We start from the raw sequence: 15,076 nt of genomic DNA on the forward strand, positions 1-15,076 counted from the left end.
TGTGGTTTGGGCATTTTTACAACACACTTGCTAGGGGGTGGTGAGTAACAAAAGGTTTACTTTAATTGACACTAGAACAATGCTCTAAATTATAGCGAAAATGTGCGCTAGCTAGGAAATTTCACTATGTGGGGCATAGCAATGGTTAGGGCCCGTGCCGGGTTCCGTACCTTTACCCCCCATCAGACTACCCCCCCCCCCTTCTCACCGTATAATAATTTATTTATTTTTAAATTGTACTCACCGCTCCACTTCTCCTACCCCCTGGATCCCCTAAGGCTGTCACTGCAGTCCTTGGCTCATGTAAGCCCCTGACACTGCTCACGTAAGTATGAACTGCAGTCTGCTGTGAGAGCCTGAGAGGAAAAACTGAGCCGAGAGGAGAGTACAATTTTTTTTTTTTTTTTATGTCCGATGGGAGGTGGGGGTGCAGTCTCATTGTTATGCCACAATTGTGGTGCACGGCCATGGGAGAGATGCAAAAGATTTATTAAGAGGTGTGCGTCTCTTAATAAGTCTGGCGCATCTTACTCTAGAGAAGCAGGCCGCTAAGACTGGCATATGAAACGCCGCTCTTAGTAAATCAGCTCCGTTGTTTTATCGAGATCCGTGCTTGTTTTGCTTGTGAAGTTTATGTATAAAGCTGAAGATTGAATGCAATTGATTCTGTGTTCTTTGCCTTTACGTTTTGCAAGTTTTAATACATTTTCCCAATTGTTTTTGTACAGAGGCTCTCTATTACAAAATGTATTTTTGCAGCTTTCATTGACATAATTTCCTTAGTAGAATTATTTTGTTTTTGCTTTTCAGCTTAAACATCTTTCCAGCCTTGACTTACGGCACATCAATGAGCTGGATAATGAGACGGTGATGGAGATTGTAAAGAAGTGCCAGAACCTCACATCCCTAAATCTCTGCCTGAATAGGAATATTGATGACAGGTAACCACATTCTGCATAAAACAAGTTATTTGTACTACTGCGTACAGACTGTTACACAATGTTATAACAGATGAAGGTATACAAATGGCAGTGTGGCAGTGATCACTGGTACTAGATGGTAATCACTGTTCTTAACCTGTATATAACCATTACCTAAAGGAAAAATGGAAATCTATCAGAACATTCTAGGTACACTGCCATGGATTTGAATAGACCTTTGCTTAGACTCACATTTTTGTCGGAGGCTCAGTTGCACATTCCGTCAGATTTGACGGGAGGAATTGCACTGCATGTAGTGCATTTATTCTTGTCTGAACGATGAACAGCATGAAAATACCCTTTTGGACTTCATGGTAAGTCAATGAGGTCCATCGGACGCTGGTGGTGTCTGTCATACGACTTATTCGGAAGAGCGTTGTGGCTTCCATTATGAAGGGAAACCACAACACAATCATGAACATAGCCTGAAAATGTTGTGTCAAATTTGGTCCGAAACCTATGGGCAGTGCCATAGGTGTTTATAGAGGCCTTCAATTTTGGAAATCGGTGGTGGTCTGAGAGATCAATGTGACAGGATTACATTTTAAAGCATAACTAAATTTTCCAAAAATTTCTGACATGTCATAGTGACTTGTCAGAAGTTTTGATCGGTGGGGGTCTGAGCACTGAGCCCCCACCGATCGCTAAAACTAAGTTGCAGAAGCGCTCGGGTGAGCACTGAGCCATTTAGTTTCTGATCGGCTTTTCTCGGAAATCTGAGCATAAGTCTGTGTTCACACTGAGTTTTTTGCAGGAGGAAAATTCTGCCTCAAAATTCAGTTTGGGATTTTGAGTCAGATTTTGACTTGCCTGCACGCCGTTTGCCGTGATTTTAGCTGCGTTTTTCGGCCGGTTTTTGACGAGTTTTGCGGAGCGGTTTCCATGCCAAAAAACTCGTCAAAATACTCTGTGTGAACAGGGCCTTAGGTGTATGGGCTCAATAGAAAGTCTATTAGCCCGTACGTTAATTATTAGGCTTTCATAGAAAAGCCGATCAGAAACGAACCGGCTCCCCGGAGCTCTTCTAACGCATTTCTTCTTAGCGATCGTGGGTGTCTGAGAGCTTGGACCCTCACAGATCCAAACTTCCGTCATGTCACTATGACATGTCGGAAATTTTTGGGAAGTTTAGTTGACCTTTAAAGTGACAGGTCTAAGAGTATTGGCATTTTATTTTTTTTCAACATGTTTTATTTGTTTTTCTATTATGTGACATTGACCTGTCTATGTTCAGAGCAGTATCCAGGCTTTCTTTCCCCCATGGCAAAGATTCAGATTGCTGCCTCAGCTTGTTGTTGCCCGGCTTTCTAGCTACACCCCTGGTTCAGAGTGGACAACAAATAGCCACACTCAACAGTTGTGTTGATATCACTAATTGAAATGTGCAGTATAGCCCCTTCTTGATATACAATTTGTACAGGAAGCAGTGGCGTAACTACCGCTATAGCAGCCGTAGTGGCTGCTACGGGCCCCCCTCCCATGGCCGAAGTCTCCGCTAGCAGCTGCTATGGCTGCTACAGCGCGACGCCACTGAAGGGGTTTTTCCTACAAAAGACATGCATCCCCTATCCATAGGATAGGGGATACATGTGTGATCGTTGGGACGCCCAGCGATAAGGAGACCGGGGGACCGAAAGTCCCCCGAAGTTCTCCATGACAAACCTCGGACTTCCGGGGTCTGTGTCGGCAGCTCCGTAGAAATGACTTGCACACCGGTCGCGCTTGTGCACATGCGTGACCAGCGCTCCTTTCATTTTTATTGAACTGCGCAGACGCCGGTAGTCCGAGGTTTGTCATGGAGAACGTCGGGGGACTTTCGGTCCCCCGGTCTCCTTATTGCTGCCAGCGATCACACATGTATCTCCTATCCTGTGGATAGGGGGTATATCTCTTTTGTAGGACAAACTATAGGCCGTTTTTTTTTGGGGGGGGGGGCTATATGGCATTATCTACAGGGGGGGTTCTGTATGGCGTTATTTACAGGGGGGTCTGTATGGCGTTATCTACAGGGGGGACTCTGTATGGCGTTATCTACAGGGGGGACTCTGTATGGCGTTATCTACAGCGGGTGCTGTATGGCGTTATCTACAGGGGGGATTTCGGGCTGTAAGACGTTATCTACAGGGGGGCTGTAAGGCGTTCTCTACAGGGGGCTGTGTATGGTGCTATCTATAGGGGGCGTTGTGTTGTGGAATCTATAGGGAAGCACTATCTACAAGGGGGGGTTGTGTAATACCCAGCGGAGGGGGGGCCCCAGTCAAAAGTTTGCTATGGGGCCCAGTCTTTCCTAGTGACAGAAAGATTGCTGTGTTTCTCTGTAATAATGTAAGGAAATTTATAGAATATGCCCTTTTTGTGCCCTTTTTGTGGCTGTTGATGGTTTTCTATTTTAGCTGATTTTTTTTTTTCATACCTTCCTTTTCCCATCTTGCATAAACCTGACAAGTTTGGGTAACACATTTTCTAGATGGTCTTTATTGTATAGCATGTTTACGGGGCCATTTCTCTGCAGGGACTGACAATGTTTTCAATTAAATATGTCAGCCGGAGCAATACATCTTGTAGTTTTACTTGCATTGCATGAGATTGTGCAGACTGTTTTGTCTTCCTTAGGATATCCCTAGTGTGTTTTATTTCCTTAAACACAGCAGCTATCCCTACAATGTTTAAGCATTTGTTTCTTTTCATGTTTGGACTCTCTTGTGTATTTATTTCATTGTGTTACGTTTTGTGTTCAGTTATTTGCCCATTTCTGGGTTCTGTCAGTTTTTGTCAGAAAGCTGTACGCTTCATATATAAACACATTTGGAAAAATACGAAACTTTCCCTGTTCTCTACCTTGAAGGCACATCCTGCCGTGTTACTGTGTTGGTTCTGCCTTGGTTAAGGGATGAATTCCCAGTATGACAGCATGGCTGCTGTATATTCACTGCTTTTTATTGCTGAAATGAAAGACTATATATCACTTGTGTTACTGCTGATGTTCAAAACCTGCAGTTGATCTTATCATGAAAACTGTATTTCGTACATATTCAATATTTTACATTGGTGATCCCACCAAGATGATCAAGTGTGGGAAATAAACTGGTTACATTTCTTTGACAACTCTCCTAAGTAGAAAAGAGTAAGATGTTGAATAGGCGAAAGGCAAATCTCATATTATGGAGCCGTATTTCCCTCGTACAAGGCGATGAAGGCTGAAATAGTGATCTGTTTTTGGCAGTGAAGTAAATTTTTCACATTTACTCATCACTAGTCCTCACAAATATTCTTAATAGGTTTTGATGATTGGAAAATGTTTTCTATACATACTCTACTGTACTCTCCAATGTAGATTGTATTAGAAATGCTACTATATATGGGCTGACATTACAAGTAAACCCCCTCCCCCAGGGACTAGAAAATGTCTTTTTTTTTAAATTATTATTATTTTAAGTACAGATGTAAATCATTAACTTTAGTTTTTAATTTCACAGTAAAGTGGTAAATTAGAAAAACCAATTGGACACAACTGGCTATATAGCCAGTATTTTGCTTCAGTATTTGTATGACAAAACCAAGAGTGGCTCGAGCCTACATAGAGAAAATATTATGGAAAGATTTGCACCTCTTCCGTGTATTTGATCCACTCCTGGTTATGGCTCACAAACTCTGATGAAAAATACTGCCATGTGAACTCAGCCTAAGGGTCTTGAATCCATGGATACTAGTTAGCTGATGTTATTTGTTTGCATACAGTACAGTGAAAATTTCCATTGATCAGTAATAAAAGAAGTCTTTGGGTCACATGCATAATGGGTTGGGGGTCGTGGGGAATGTGCAAATTCTTTTATCGTGCCTATAAGGTATAGTTAAACATTTAGCCCAGCCCCCCCCCCCCCCCCCGAGGATGTTTTTGGTGTTGATTTGGACAATCTGTTACAAGAATGTTATAATTACATGTATATAGGGATGTTATCATAGACTTGAAATTTGTAAGTTCTGTGAGAATTGCAAATGTTTAAATTAACTTTACAAATTGTATTACCCAAAGTAGTTTCAGATAACGATTACTTACAACTCGTCTTATTAGCATTTCCTAATATAACAATGAAATAATTTGTACAATTATATATAAATGTGATGTTGTAGTTCAAGTCCTTTCCACAAAGCAAATCATGGTTGTCATCATGTTCCATTAAAGGTAACGTAGTTCAGTTTAGTAGTACTAACCTTTATAGAACGTTCTTATTTAAAGAGGCTCTGTCACCAGATTTTGCAACCCCTATCTGCTATTGCAGCAGATAGGCGCTGCAATGTAGATTACAGTAACGTTTTTATTTTTAAAAAACGAGCATTTTTGGCCAAGTTATGACCATTTTTGTAGTTATGCAAATGAGGCTTGCAAAAGTCCAAGTGGGTGTGTTTAAAAGTAAAAGTCCAAGTGGGCGTGTATTAGGTGCGTACATCGGGGCGTTTTTAATACTTTTACTAGCTGGGCGCTCTGATGAGAAGTATCATCCACTTCTCTTCAGAACGCCCAGCTTCTGGCAGTGCAGACACAGCCGTGTTCTCGAGAGATCACGCTGTGTCGTCACTCACAGGTCCTGCATCGTGTCAGACGAGCGAGGACACCGGCACCAGAGGCTACAGTTGATTCTGCAGCAGCATCAGCGTTTGCAGGTAAGTAGCTACATCGACTTACCTGCTAACGCCGATGCTGCTGCAGAATCAACTGAAGCCTCTGGTGCCGGTGTCCTCGCTCGTCTGACACGATGCAGGACCTGTGAGTGACGACACAGCGTGATCTCTCGAGAACACGGCTGTGTCTGCACTGCCAGAAGCTGGGCGTTCTGAAGAGAAGTGGATGATACTTCTCATCAGAACGCCCAGCTAGTAAAAGTATTAAAAACGCCCCGATGTACGCACATAATACGCGCCCACTTGGACTTTTACTTTTAAACACACCCACTTGGACTTTTGCAAGCCTCATTTGCATAACTACAAAAATGGTCATAACTTGGCCAAAAATGCTCGTTTTTTAAAAATAAAAACGTTACTGTAATCTACATTGCAGCGCCGATCTGCTGCAATAGCAGATAGGGGTTGCAAAATCTGGTGACAGAGCCTCTTTAACTCCTCAATTATTGCCTGTAGTCTTGAGTGACGTGGTAGGGAGATCACATTGTGAACATTAATTTCAAGTTTACAGGTCAACATTTTTTTTTAAAATGCCTTGTTTTTACACAGACACATCCTGACTAAAAACTAGACATAGGAGATTAGTTCTGATCCTCTTCAGTGGAATTACATATAATGATGTATAATTTGCTGCCAATTATGCTCAATTAGATGCAGTTATGGAAACAAGTTCTTAAAAATTGTTGTATTTACACTGTCTAGTCTGCCATAGTTCTGCCATACCAATACATCTATGTTTGCCATTGTCACTTAGAAGAAGCAAAAATTTTAACTACCGTATGCACTAATAGAGTACAGTAAGGTATAGCCCCATATAGGTCCCCAAAGTTACAATAAAAATGTGTTTGTAATCTGAGAACTCTATGGAACACTATTTTGCAACTAAATGGGGAGGGTGCAGCTGTGTTGGGGGAACAGATGGCTAGAAGGTTGGAGGAGTGTTTAAACTACGGAATGGCGAGGAGGGCAATTACTGTATAGAAGGGTAGAACAGCGTGGCTAGTGAGCTGGGGCTGAGAAATGAACATGGAGTGGGTTAGAACAGTTAATAGGAATTACAAGACAAGTAGTAAACATATAAAGTGCATGTATACTAATGCCAGAAGCCTCAATAACCAGAGGAATTCGTTGATAATGCTGGGGGAAAATTGTGACATAGAAGGGATAAGGGAGACATGGCTGGGTGATGGCTACGACTGGGCTGTTAGTATGCAGGGTTACAATCTGTTTAAAAATGATCGTACTAATAAGAAAGGGGGAGGAGTTTACTTATATATAAAATCCTGCCTAAAACCAATCCTGCGTCATGATCTCTATGAGGAAAATGATCATGTGGAGTCCTTATGGGTGGAAATAAGGGGCGGGAGAATAAAATACTGATAGCGGTTAGTTATACGTCTCCAAGTATAATGGAAGAAGCAGAAAATCAACTAATAAAGCAAATAGATGAGGCAGCAAATCATAATGAAGTCATTATTATGGAGACTTTTACTACCCTGATATAAACTGGGAGGCAGAAACCTGCAGGTCCTACAAAGAAAACCGGTTTTTGACAATAATTAAGGACAATTAACTTTCACAACTGGTGCAAGATCCAACAAGAGGGGTACTTCTAGACCTAATTTTAACCAATAGGTTAAACGGGGGTCACCTAGTGTCACGTAGGGTTCGTGGACCCACTGGGCCGTACCGCATTGGTGATATGGCAGCTGGCCAACAGGGCGCTGGTCAGAATCTATAGTTTATATAGGGTACCTGTGGCAGCTCGGACAGTAGCAAGGCAGGCTTGGCCAGAACTAGGCAGCAGGTAGACGTCCAGCGTGGAGAAGCAGGACAGGAGTGGTATACAGCACAGCACGGCTACAGCTAAGCACGGCACTAGATCAGGATACAGGTTACAGGAACAGGAAACACTAGGGGACCATTTGCAAGACAGACTAGGAATACAACAACAAAGCTCAGGCGTGGGAAGATGGGGCTGGCACCTTCTTATAGCCCAGGGTGCTCTGGACCAATTAGCTCAATCACCAACATGCTTGCGCTCTGGCTTCTCAAGTCTGGACTGAGCTTTGTGAGCGCACCCTGGTGGTCACTGTGAAGCAGGACGGCCGTATGTGCAAACATCTCTTGAGAGAAGGGCATCGACTGGATGGAAGGAGATTGTGGTCAGCGACCACGAACGTTCCACCTAGGTAATAGTGACCACAACATAATACGTTTTTATGTATCCTTTAAAATGTTGTTTGGTAGAGTACCTACAAAACCACTAAGCTTCAGAAAGGCCAATTTTCATTGGCTAAGGGTTGACTTTAATGGCCTAAACTGGGACAATGTCCTCAAAATTAAAAATACACAAACTAAATGGGACATTTTTAAAAGCCTCTTAAATAGGTCCTGTGAAAAATATATACCCTATGGGAATAAATAGGCTATAAACAGGATGAAACCAATGTGGTTAAATAAAACAGTAAGTAAGTAACAGTATTGATCTTTTGATCAATAAATGATCAAAAGAAAGCTTTCAAACTACTAAATCAAGACGGTAGTGATGTGGCATTAAATGATTATAAAGAAAAAGATAAGTTGTGTAAAGGACAAATAAAGGCAGCAAAGATTGAAACCGAGTGACTTGTTTCCAAAGAAAGTAGAAATAACCTAAAAATATTTTTCAAATACATAAATAATAAGAAACTCAAAACTGTAAGTGTTGGCCCCCTTAGAAATAATCTGGATGTACTGGAGGAGGAGGATGAGGAAAAGTCCAATCTATTAAATGCCTTTTTGTCTACTGTATTTACACATGAAAATCCGATGTCAGATGACATAATTAGGGATAAAGTAAGTTCTCCATTAAATTTCACCTGCTTAACCCAGCATGAAGTGCAGCGCCGCCTTAAAAACACTTAAATAGACAAATCACCGGGTATGGATGGTATACACCCCCGCGTTCTGCAGGAATTATGTACCGTGATAGACAGACTTTTATTTCTGCTGTTTAAGGATTCTGTCATGACAGGGTCTGTTCCACAGGAATGGCACACAGCAAATGTTGTGCCAATATTTAAAAAGGGGTCAAAAAGTGAGCCCGGAAACTACAGGCCTGTAAGTTTAACATCTATTGTGGGTAAAATATTTGAGGTTTTCTAAGAGATTCTATTCCCGAATATCTCAATGCAAATAAACGGTTAATGCAGCATCAGCATGGGTTTATGAGAGATCAGTCCTGTCAAACCAATCTGATTAGCTTCTATGAGGAGGTAAGTTCTAGACTGGACCTGGGTAAGGATGCGGATTTGGTTTCTCCTAGACTTTTCAAAGGCGTTTGATACTGTGCCGCATAAAAGGTTGGTATATAAAATGAAATTGCTGGGACTGGGGGAAAATATGTGTAATTGGGTCAACAACTGGCTCAGTGATAGAAAACAGAGGGTGTTATTAATAGTACATCCTCAGAGTTACCAGTGGGGTTCCATTGGGCCCTCTTCTTTTTTTAATACGGATGTAGCCAAGTTTATCTGGACTCTGATAACTTGCTGTAGCGTAATATCACACAACAAAAGCCATTGAAAAAGTCAAGATAAAGGATCCTGCCACTGTGTATTTAATGCGTTAAAAGTCAAGATAAAGATGTCTACAATTGAATGTTTATAAATGACCTTGTAGAGGGTTTACAGAGTATAATTTCAGTATTTGCAGATGATACTAAGCTCTGTAAAGTTATCGACACACAGGAGGATAATGCAATACTACAGAGGAATTTGGGGGAGCTGGAGGTTTGGGCAGAGAAATGGCAAATTACGTTTAATGTGGATAAATGTAAGGTTATGCACTTGGTCCGAGGAAACCGATTTTACAATTCTGCATTGAATGGTAAAACTACCACTAAAAAAGAATTGGGGATATTGGTGGATAGTACATTTTACCTTTAGCAACCAGTGCCAGGCAGCTGCTGCCAAGGCAAATAAAATCATGGGATGCATCAAAACATGCATAGATGCGCATGACAAGAACGTAGTTTTGCTTCTATGCAAATCACTAGTCAGACCACATATGGAATATTGTGTACAATTTTGGGCACCTGTGTATAAGAAGGACATGGCTGAACTAGAACAGGTGTAAAGAAGGGTGACTAAGGGAATGGGCGGATTACAGTTCCAAAAAAGTTATCAAGCTTGGGGCTAGTCAGTTAAGAAAAAAAAAACTGCTTAGGGACGATTAAATTACAATGTACAAATATATAATTGGACAGTACAGAGATCTTTATAATGATCTTTTTACATCTAGGCCTGTAACAAGGCAAGGTGGCATCCTCTACGTCTAGAGAAAAAAATGTTTCACCACCATCACAGGTGAGATTCTTTACTGTGAGGGCAGTGAGACTATGGAACTCTCTGCCACAGGATGTTGTCATGGTTGATTCTTTGAACAAGTTATAGAAGGGCCTTGATGCCTTTCTTGAAAAATATAGTAGTACAGGTTCTGAGTACTAGATTCTGGAGATGGGATGTTGAACCAGGGATTTATTCTGATTGTCATATTTGGAGTCAGGGAGGACATTTTCCCCTAATGAGGCAATTGGCATCAACCTCATGGGGGTTTTGCCTTCCCCTGGATTAACATGGTAGGATTATAGATTGGACTTGATGGGCATTTGTCTTTTTTCAACCTTATCAACTAGTAATTGTTCTTTGTGTACAGTACACAGATTATGCAGAAAAAAACAAAATTAGCTACCTCACCTGGTGTACAAAGCAGCAACTTATCCTGGCAGGTTTCGGAACAGTACAGGTAGAGAACATTACGTGTAATACAGGTAGATCGCAGTACAGAATATGTAGCACAGCTAGACCGCAGTATAGTTCATGAAGTACAGTTAGCAGTGCAGTACAGCTTTCACTTTTCTCTCTGCATTAATGTACAATGGAAGTTAAAGGGCAACTAAACTCTAAACATGTCAGAAGGTTAGATCGGTGTGGGTCCAAACACGGAGACCCCACCGATCGCTAAAACAAAGGTCTGTGCCGCTTTTTCTCATCAGCAAAGTGAGCAGTGTGCGCACCCATAGATTTTCTATTGAGCTGTACACCACTTCAAGGAAGGCTGATCAGAAACAGAGCAGCATATTGCTGACTCATTTTAGCCATTGGTGGTCGTCTCGGTGCTCGGAGCCCCACTGATCAAAACTTTACATGTCATTATGACATGTCAAAAGTTTTGAAAAAGTTTAGTTACGCTTTAATGAAACGAGAGAATAGAAGGCCAAACTGGGGAGTGTCCGACAACAACATAAACTAGTTATTTAAAGCTAATGGTAAATTCATTTGTAGCATTATACAAATGTAAAAGAAAACGCAATTTGATTTTATGAACAACCGTTAAAGGCAAACACAGTAAGGCCACTTTTACGCGGCAGGATTTTGGTCAGTCCAAAACATGGAAGCAGTGAAAATTTTGCCATTATCCTTTTTTTCTGTGTAGGTTCCACTTCTGGTTTTGGCTAACAAATGCTCAGTGTGTGAATACTGCCTCAGACAAATGAGTGTTGGCGGTTATGCCTCTAATACCAAAGAGAAACCAGTGGAAGAGACTTACAAATTAAATTCTGGTCGTTTTCTGATTAAATATATATCAGGCCATAATTCTGACGTTCTCCATGTGGTTTAATTTATCGTAATAGTGGTCGAAAGTCACTGATTTATCAAAATCTATAACGCTTTGTACAAACGTCGGGAGTTCTCGGATGAGGACTGGAGGGCTGCTTTACATCACTCACATAGGATATCCAAATGTGTCAATCATATAGAAGCCGTTAGGAAAATTCAGTTTCGTTGGTACCTCACACCTGTGCGGCTGCAACATATGCAAGCCGGGGCTTCTCCTTTGTGTTGGAGGGAATGTGGAGCAAGGGCCACATTATTTAATCTATGGTGGACATGTAAATCAGTCTACCCATTCTGGAAGCGTATCTTCCGTTACATATCAGAATTAATGGGAGTAGAACTTTTACCTTCCCCTGCATTGGCTTTATTGGATATGCAGATGGATGAGATCCCTTTAGAATATAGGTGGTCAATAAGCCATATTCTTATCGCTTCCAGATTCCATATAGCCAAGAGATGGAAAACAGCTGAGGCTCTGAATCTCTCGGAGGTGCTAAACAGGGTTTATCTTCACTTCTATTACGAATTGCACTTTGCTACATCTAAAGGTTATAGGCAGAAGTGTTTGTCTCAATGGGCCCCTTGGACGGAGTTACCCCATGTTCAACATCTGCTCCGCAAGAACTCTTTCACTCTGTGAATGTATCTGTGCTAACTTATACATTGTTTTCGTATCCTGTATTATCCTGTTCCTTTTTGCCATCTCGTATATATAATTGCTTGTATTTATCACCACCACTCTTTGTATGTCTGTTTTTATGTTTGTTTGTCTGTTAATACGTCAGTATGTCAACGTCCGAGGCACGTTTCTGATAGCTGAAGGTGCAAGCTTTTTCTGCGTTCTGTATACAATACTGTGAGACTGTATCATTGGGATGTTGTATACTTTTGTATTGTACTTTGGAAAAATAAAAAACAATTGAATTTCAAACTGATGTCCAGTCGAATGACCTCTTTCCTAACGGCCATGTGCCGTGTTGGAGATTTCGGCGCACGCTGTGTTTTGACAGAGTGCTAGCTTCACAGTATTGCTAGCGATCACCCACCAGTTTATGGACATTGTGTGTCCCTGTATAAAGTACATAAGTCTAATGCACTTTGTCTAATAACTGATTTTTGGTGCGTCTGTACAGTGCTGTGTATGATGTCAGGCACTCATTTGATTGATAAAGTAACTATTATTACATTACAGTTTAGAGAGTGTGTAATACAGCGACATCCAGAGTTCCTGAGGTTTAAACCCTTTTTTTTGTACAGCATTGTCTCTAAAACTGATGCCTTATTATTTTCTGTCTTTACAGACTGGTTGTTTCCACCCAAACAATAACTAATGTCAGCACCAAATATTGAATCTTCTCATACCAAGCGCTGTCATCGCTGTACCTTTTATACCTTTGTAATAATCTCTATAAGACCTTCTGCACTAGAATGTCAAAAATAATGACTGCAGCAATCAGACACAATTTAGTGCGCTCAATTGAGCTCTATGTTTTCAGTAGCAACGATTCATTTAGACGAGACATTCACAGCGATTACGGCTTAAGCTGCTGAAGGAATGCATGGCTACTAAGCTAAAGGGGATAGAAAAAGCAAAACCGGAAAGTTAAAGGGGTGTAAAAAGCCCCCGAAGTTGTGCAGTGAAGCAGAACTCCATTATTGCATGCATAGCAATGCGCTCCCGCTGTCCACGTCTTATTTCTTATTACGTATTTTATCTTAAAGCAATTAAACAATATGTTGTATTTTGATTTTTTTTAAATAATTTTTTATTACAAAGTTTCTCTTTGTGGAGGTTTTATGTTTCATTACTTTTCTTTCTGTATTGCTTGGCCAATAATTGATACTTGGTTTAAATTGTATGGTTAGTGGCTATAAAAACAGTTTACCCCATTTTTCTTGGTTTATTGTCTAATCGCATTGAACCACTAATTGAGGAGTAATTTTGCCTTTTTTTTTTTTTTTATACTGGTCAAAGGAAAAATTACTTAATTTATGAAAACAAATCTATGCAAAGCGAAGTACCATTACAATGATTAAACACGAAATGAATACACAAATATTCACCAACATTCATATTATTTAGTAGATGCGCCTTTGGCAGCGTCTGTGTGGTTATGTTGCCACCGGGTTTGCACCAGCGTACACCACATTTCTATTCCATACTGTGTAATCTGCTTTCATTACATCATTAAACGCCACTTAATTGAATGCATAACTTTTCACTCCCATCAGTATGAGCTAAATCATCACTGGAACATCCTATTGGTTTTCGACGTCATGTAATTAGACAAATGTTTTTCACCGGTTTTGCAGTGAAAGTGTTTCAAGTGATTGTAGTATATATACAGCTTTATCTGAAGGCTTCAGCTACTGAAAAAGCACAAAGTAACACTCCAAACAATCTAGTAAAGGGATGGATACACAAAAATACACGCGGGTACACAACGACTTTTTGCCAGGGATTTTTTATGCTAAACCCACAGCGATCATCTGCTTGCCGAGCCGGTTTCAGTATAAAAAGTGTTGATAAGACAATTCCTTTAGACAAGTACTGGATATAAAAGTTTTACTTGACCTGTTTTCTGAGGATTTATTGTTAACTTGTTCCAGGTTTGCAGGGTACACAACATATGGATCATTGATATATTAGACTCTCGCAGTCCCTGGTCAATTTTGTGTTTAAGATTAAACTAGTGATAAAAGTAGCTACTGCCCCTTGGTAGTCCAGGTTCTAGTGATCCGTGGGGGTACCAGCTTGTTCCCCACAGTCTTTATAACTTCTCAAAACATTTTTGAATCCAGAATTCCCCTAAAAATAAATAAATATTGAAATTACAAGGTGTTTTTTCTTGATGGAACCCTTCTGTCCAATATATTTGGATAAAACCACATTAAATTCGTTTTAAAAAATTATTCTTATTCTGATAAGTTCGGGTGTCGCCTTGATTTCCCAGTGGTTTTATCTTACAACCCTGCTCTGCTGGTCTCACTTTAAGATAAAACTGCTTGGCATGTTTTTTTTTTAGCATCTTAGCTCTCTTAATTTATTTATCCTGGTCTATCTTTAGACGTTTAGAGATGTGTCTCAAAATTCCATGCCCCTAAGTGACAGCAATAGTGATGGTAAAATAAATATTAAAAATTAGCCGATAATAGTTATCACTCCCTCAGGATAATTCCTCACATGAGCAATAGTAGCTCTACGAGATAGAGTCCTTTGGCAGTGCCTAAGGCCTTTACTGCTCTGGGGACTTCTATTTAGGAAAGAAGGAGTTGGTAGTCATAAATAAATGCAATGGTAGCACTATTGTGACCCATTTACAAAAAGTGTAACTTGAAGCCGACCAAAAATAAAAGGAAATGAAGGAGACCTAAAGTTAAATTTAGTCTGTATAAAAGTAGTTTCCAATGGACAACTTGTTTCCTGCAGTCACTTTATTCTGTTTGATTAGTCTAGAGCAATCCTTATACATTTATGCTTTTTTTGTAAATATGGATATTTTTCCTGATTTTAATACGTTTAATAATTGTAATCAATTACTATAATAAATAAATATTAACTCCTTCAACCAAAAAAATCGATATCGAGCAAAATTTGTGTCGAGGGAAAAAGAATAATGCTAAACAATGGTCGTTTGGTATAACCTGTCTCAATTGTGAGAAATAACTATAACTAGCGTTCCTAATACCAACATGTTTTCGTTTTTTTGAATTTTTTATTTATTTTTTTGGAACATTTTTTAGTAGTAATTGTGT

The 15,076-nt window shown here is 40.2% G+C and overlaps 1 protein-coding gene across 2 annotated transcripts in view; it reads left to right on the forward strand.

Annotated features, from left to right (window-relative positions):
* The window catches only part of FBXL17 (F-box and leucine rich repeat protein 17), a 715,529-nt gene that overhangs the window by 222,718 nt on the left and 477,735 nt on the right, over positions 1-15,076 (forward strand). Inside the window, exons 6-7 of one of the 2 annotated variants that reach the window (XM_075836808.1) lie at positions 811-941; positions 11,759-12,125. In XM_075836808.1, coding sequence (XP_075692923.1) covers positions 811-941; positions 11,759-11,960 — 333 coding nt within the window. In that variant the 3' untranslated portion in view covers positions 11,961-12,125. Of the gene's footprint in view, positions 1-810; positions 942-11,758; positions 12,126-15,076 lie in introns of those variants that run through there. The other variant, XM_075836800.1, reaches the window with a different exon arrangement.

The sequence above is a fragment of the Rhinoderma darwinii genome, chromosome 1 (assembly GCF_050947455.1).
Source record: "Rhinoderma darwinii isolate aRhiDar2 chromosome 1, aRhiDar2.hap1, whole genome shotgun sequence".
NCBI classification, from domain to species: Eukaryota; Metazoa; Chordata; class Amphibia; order Anura; family Rhinodermatidae; genus Rhinoderma; species Rhinoderma darwinii.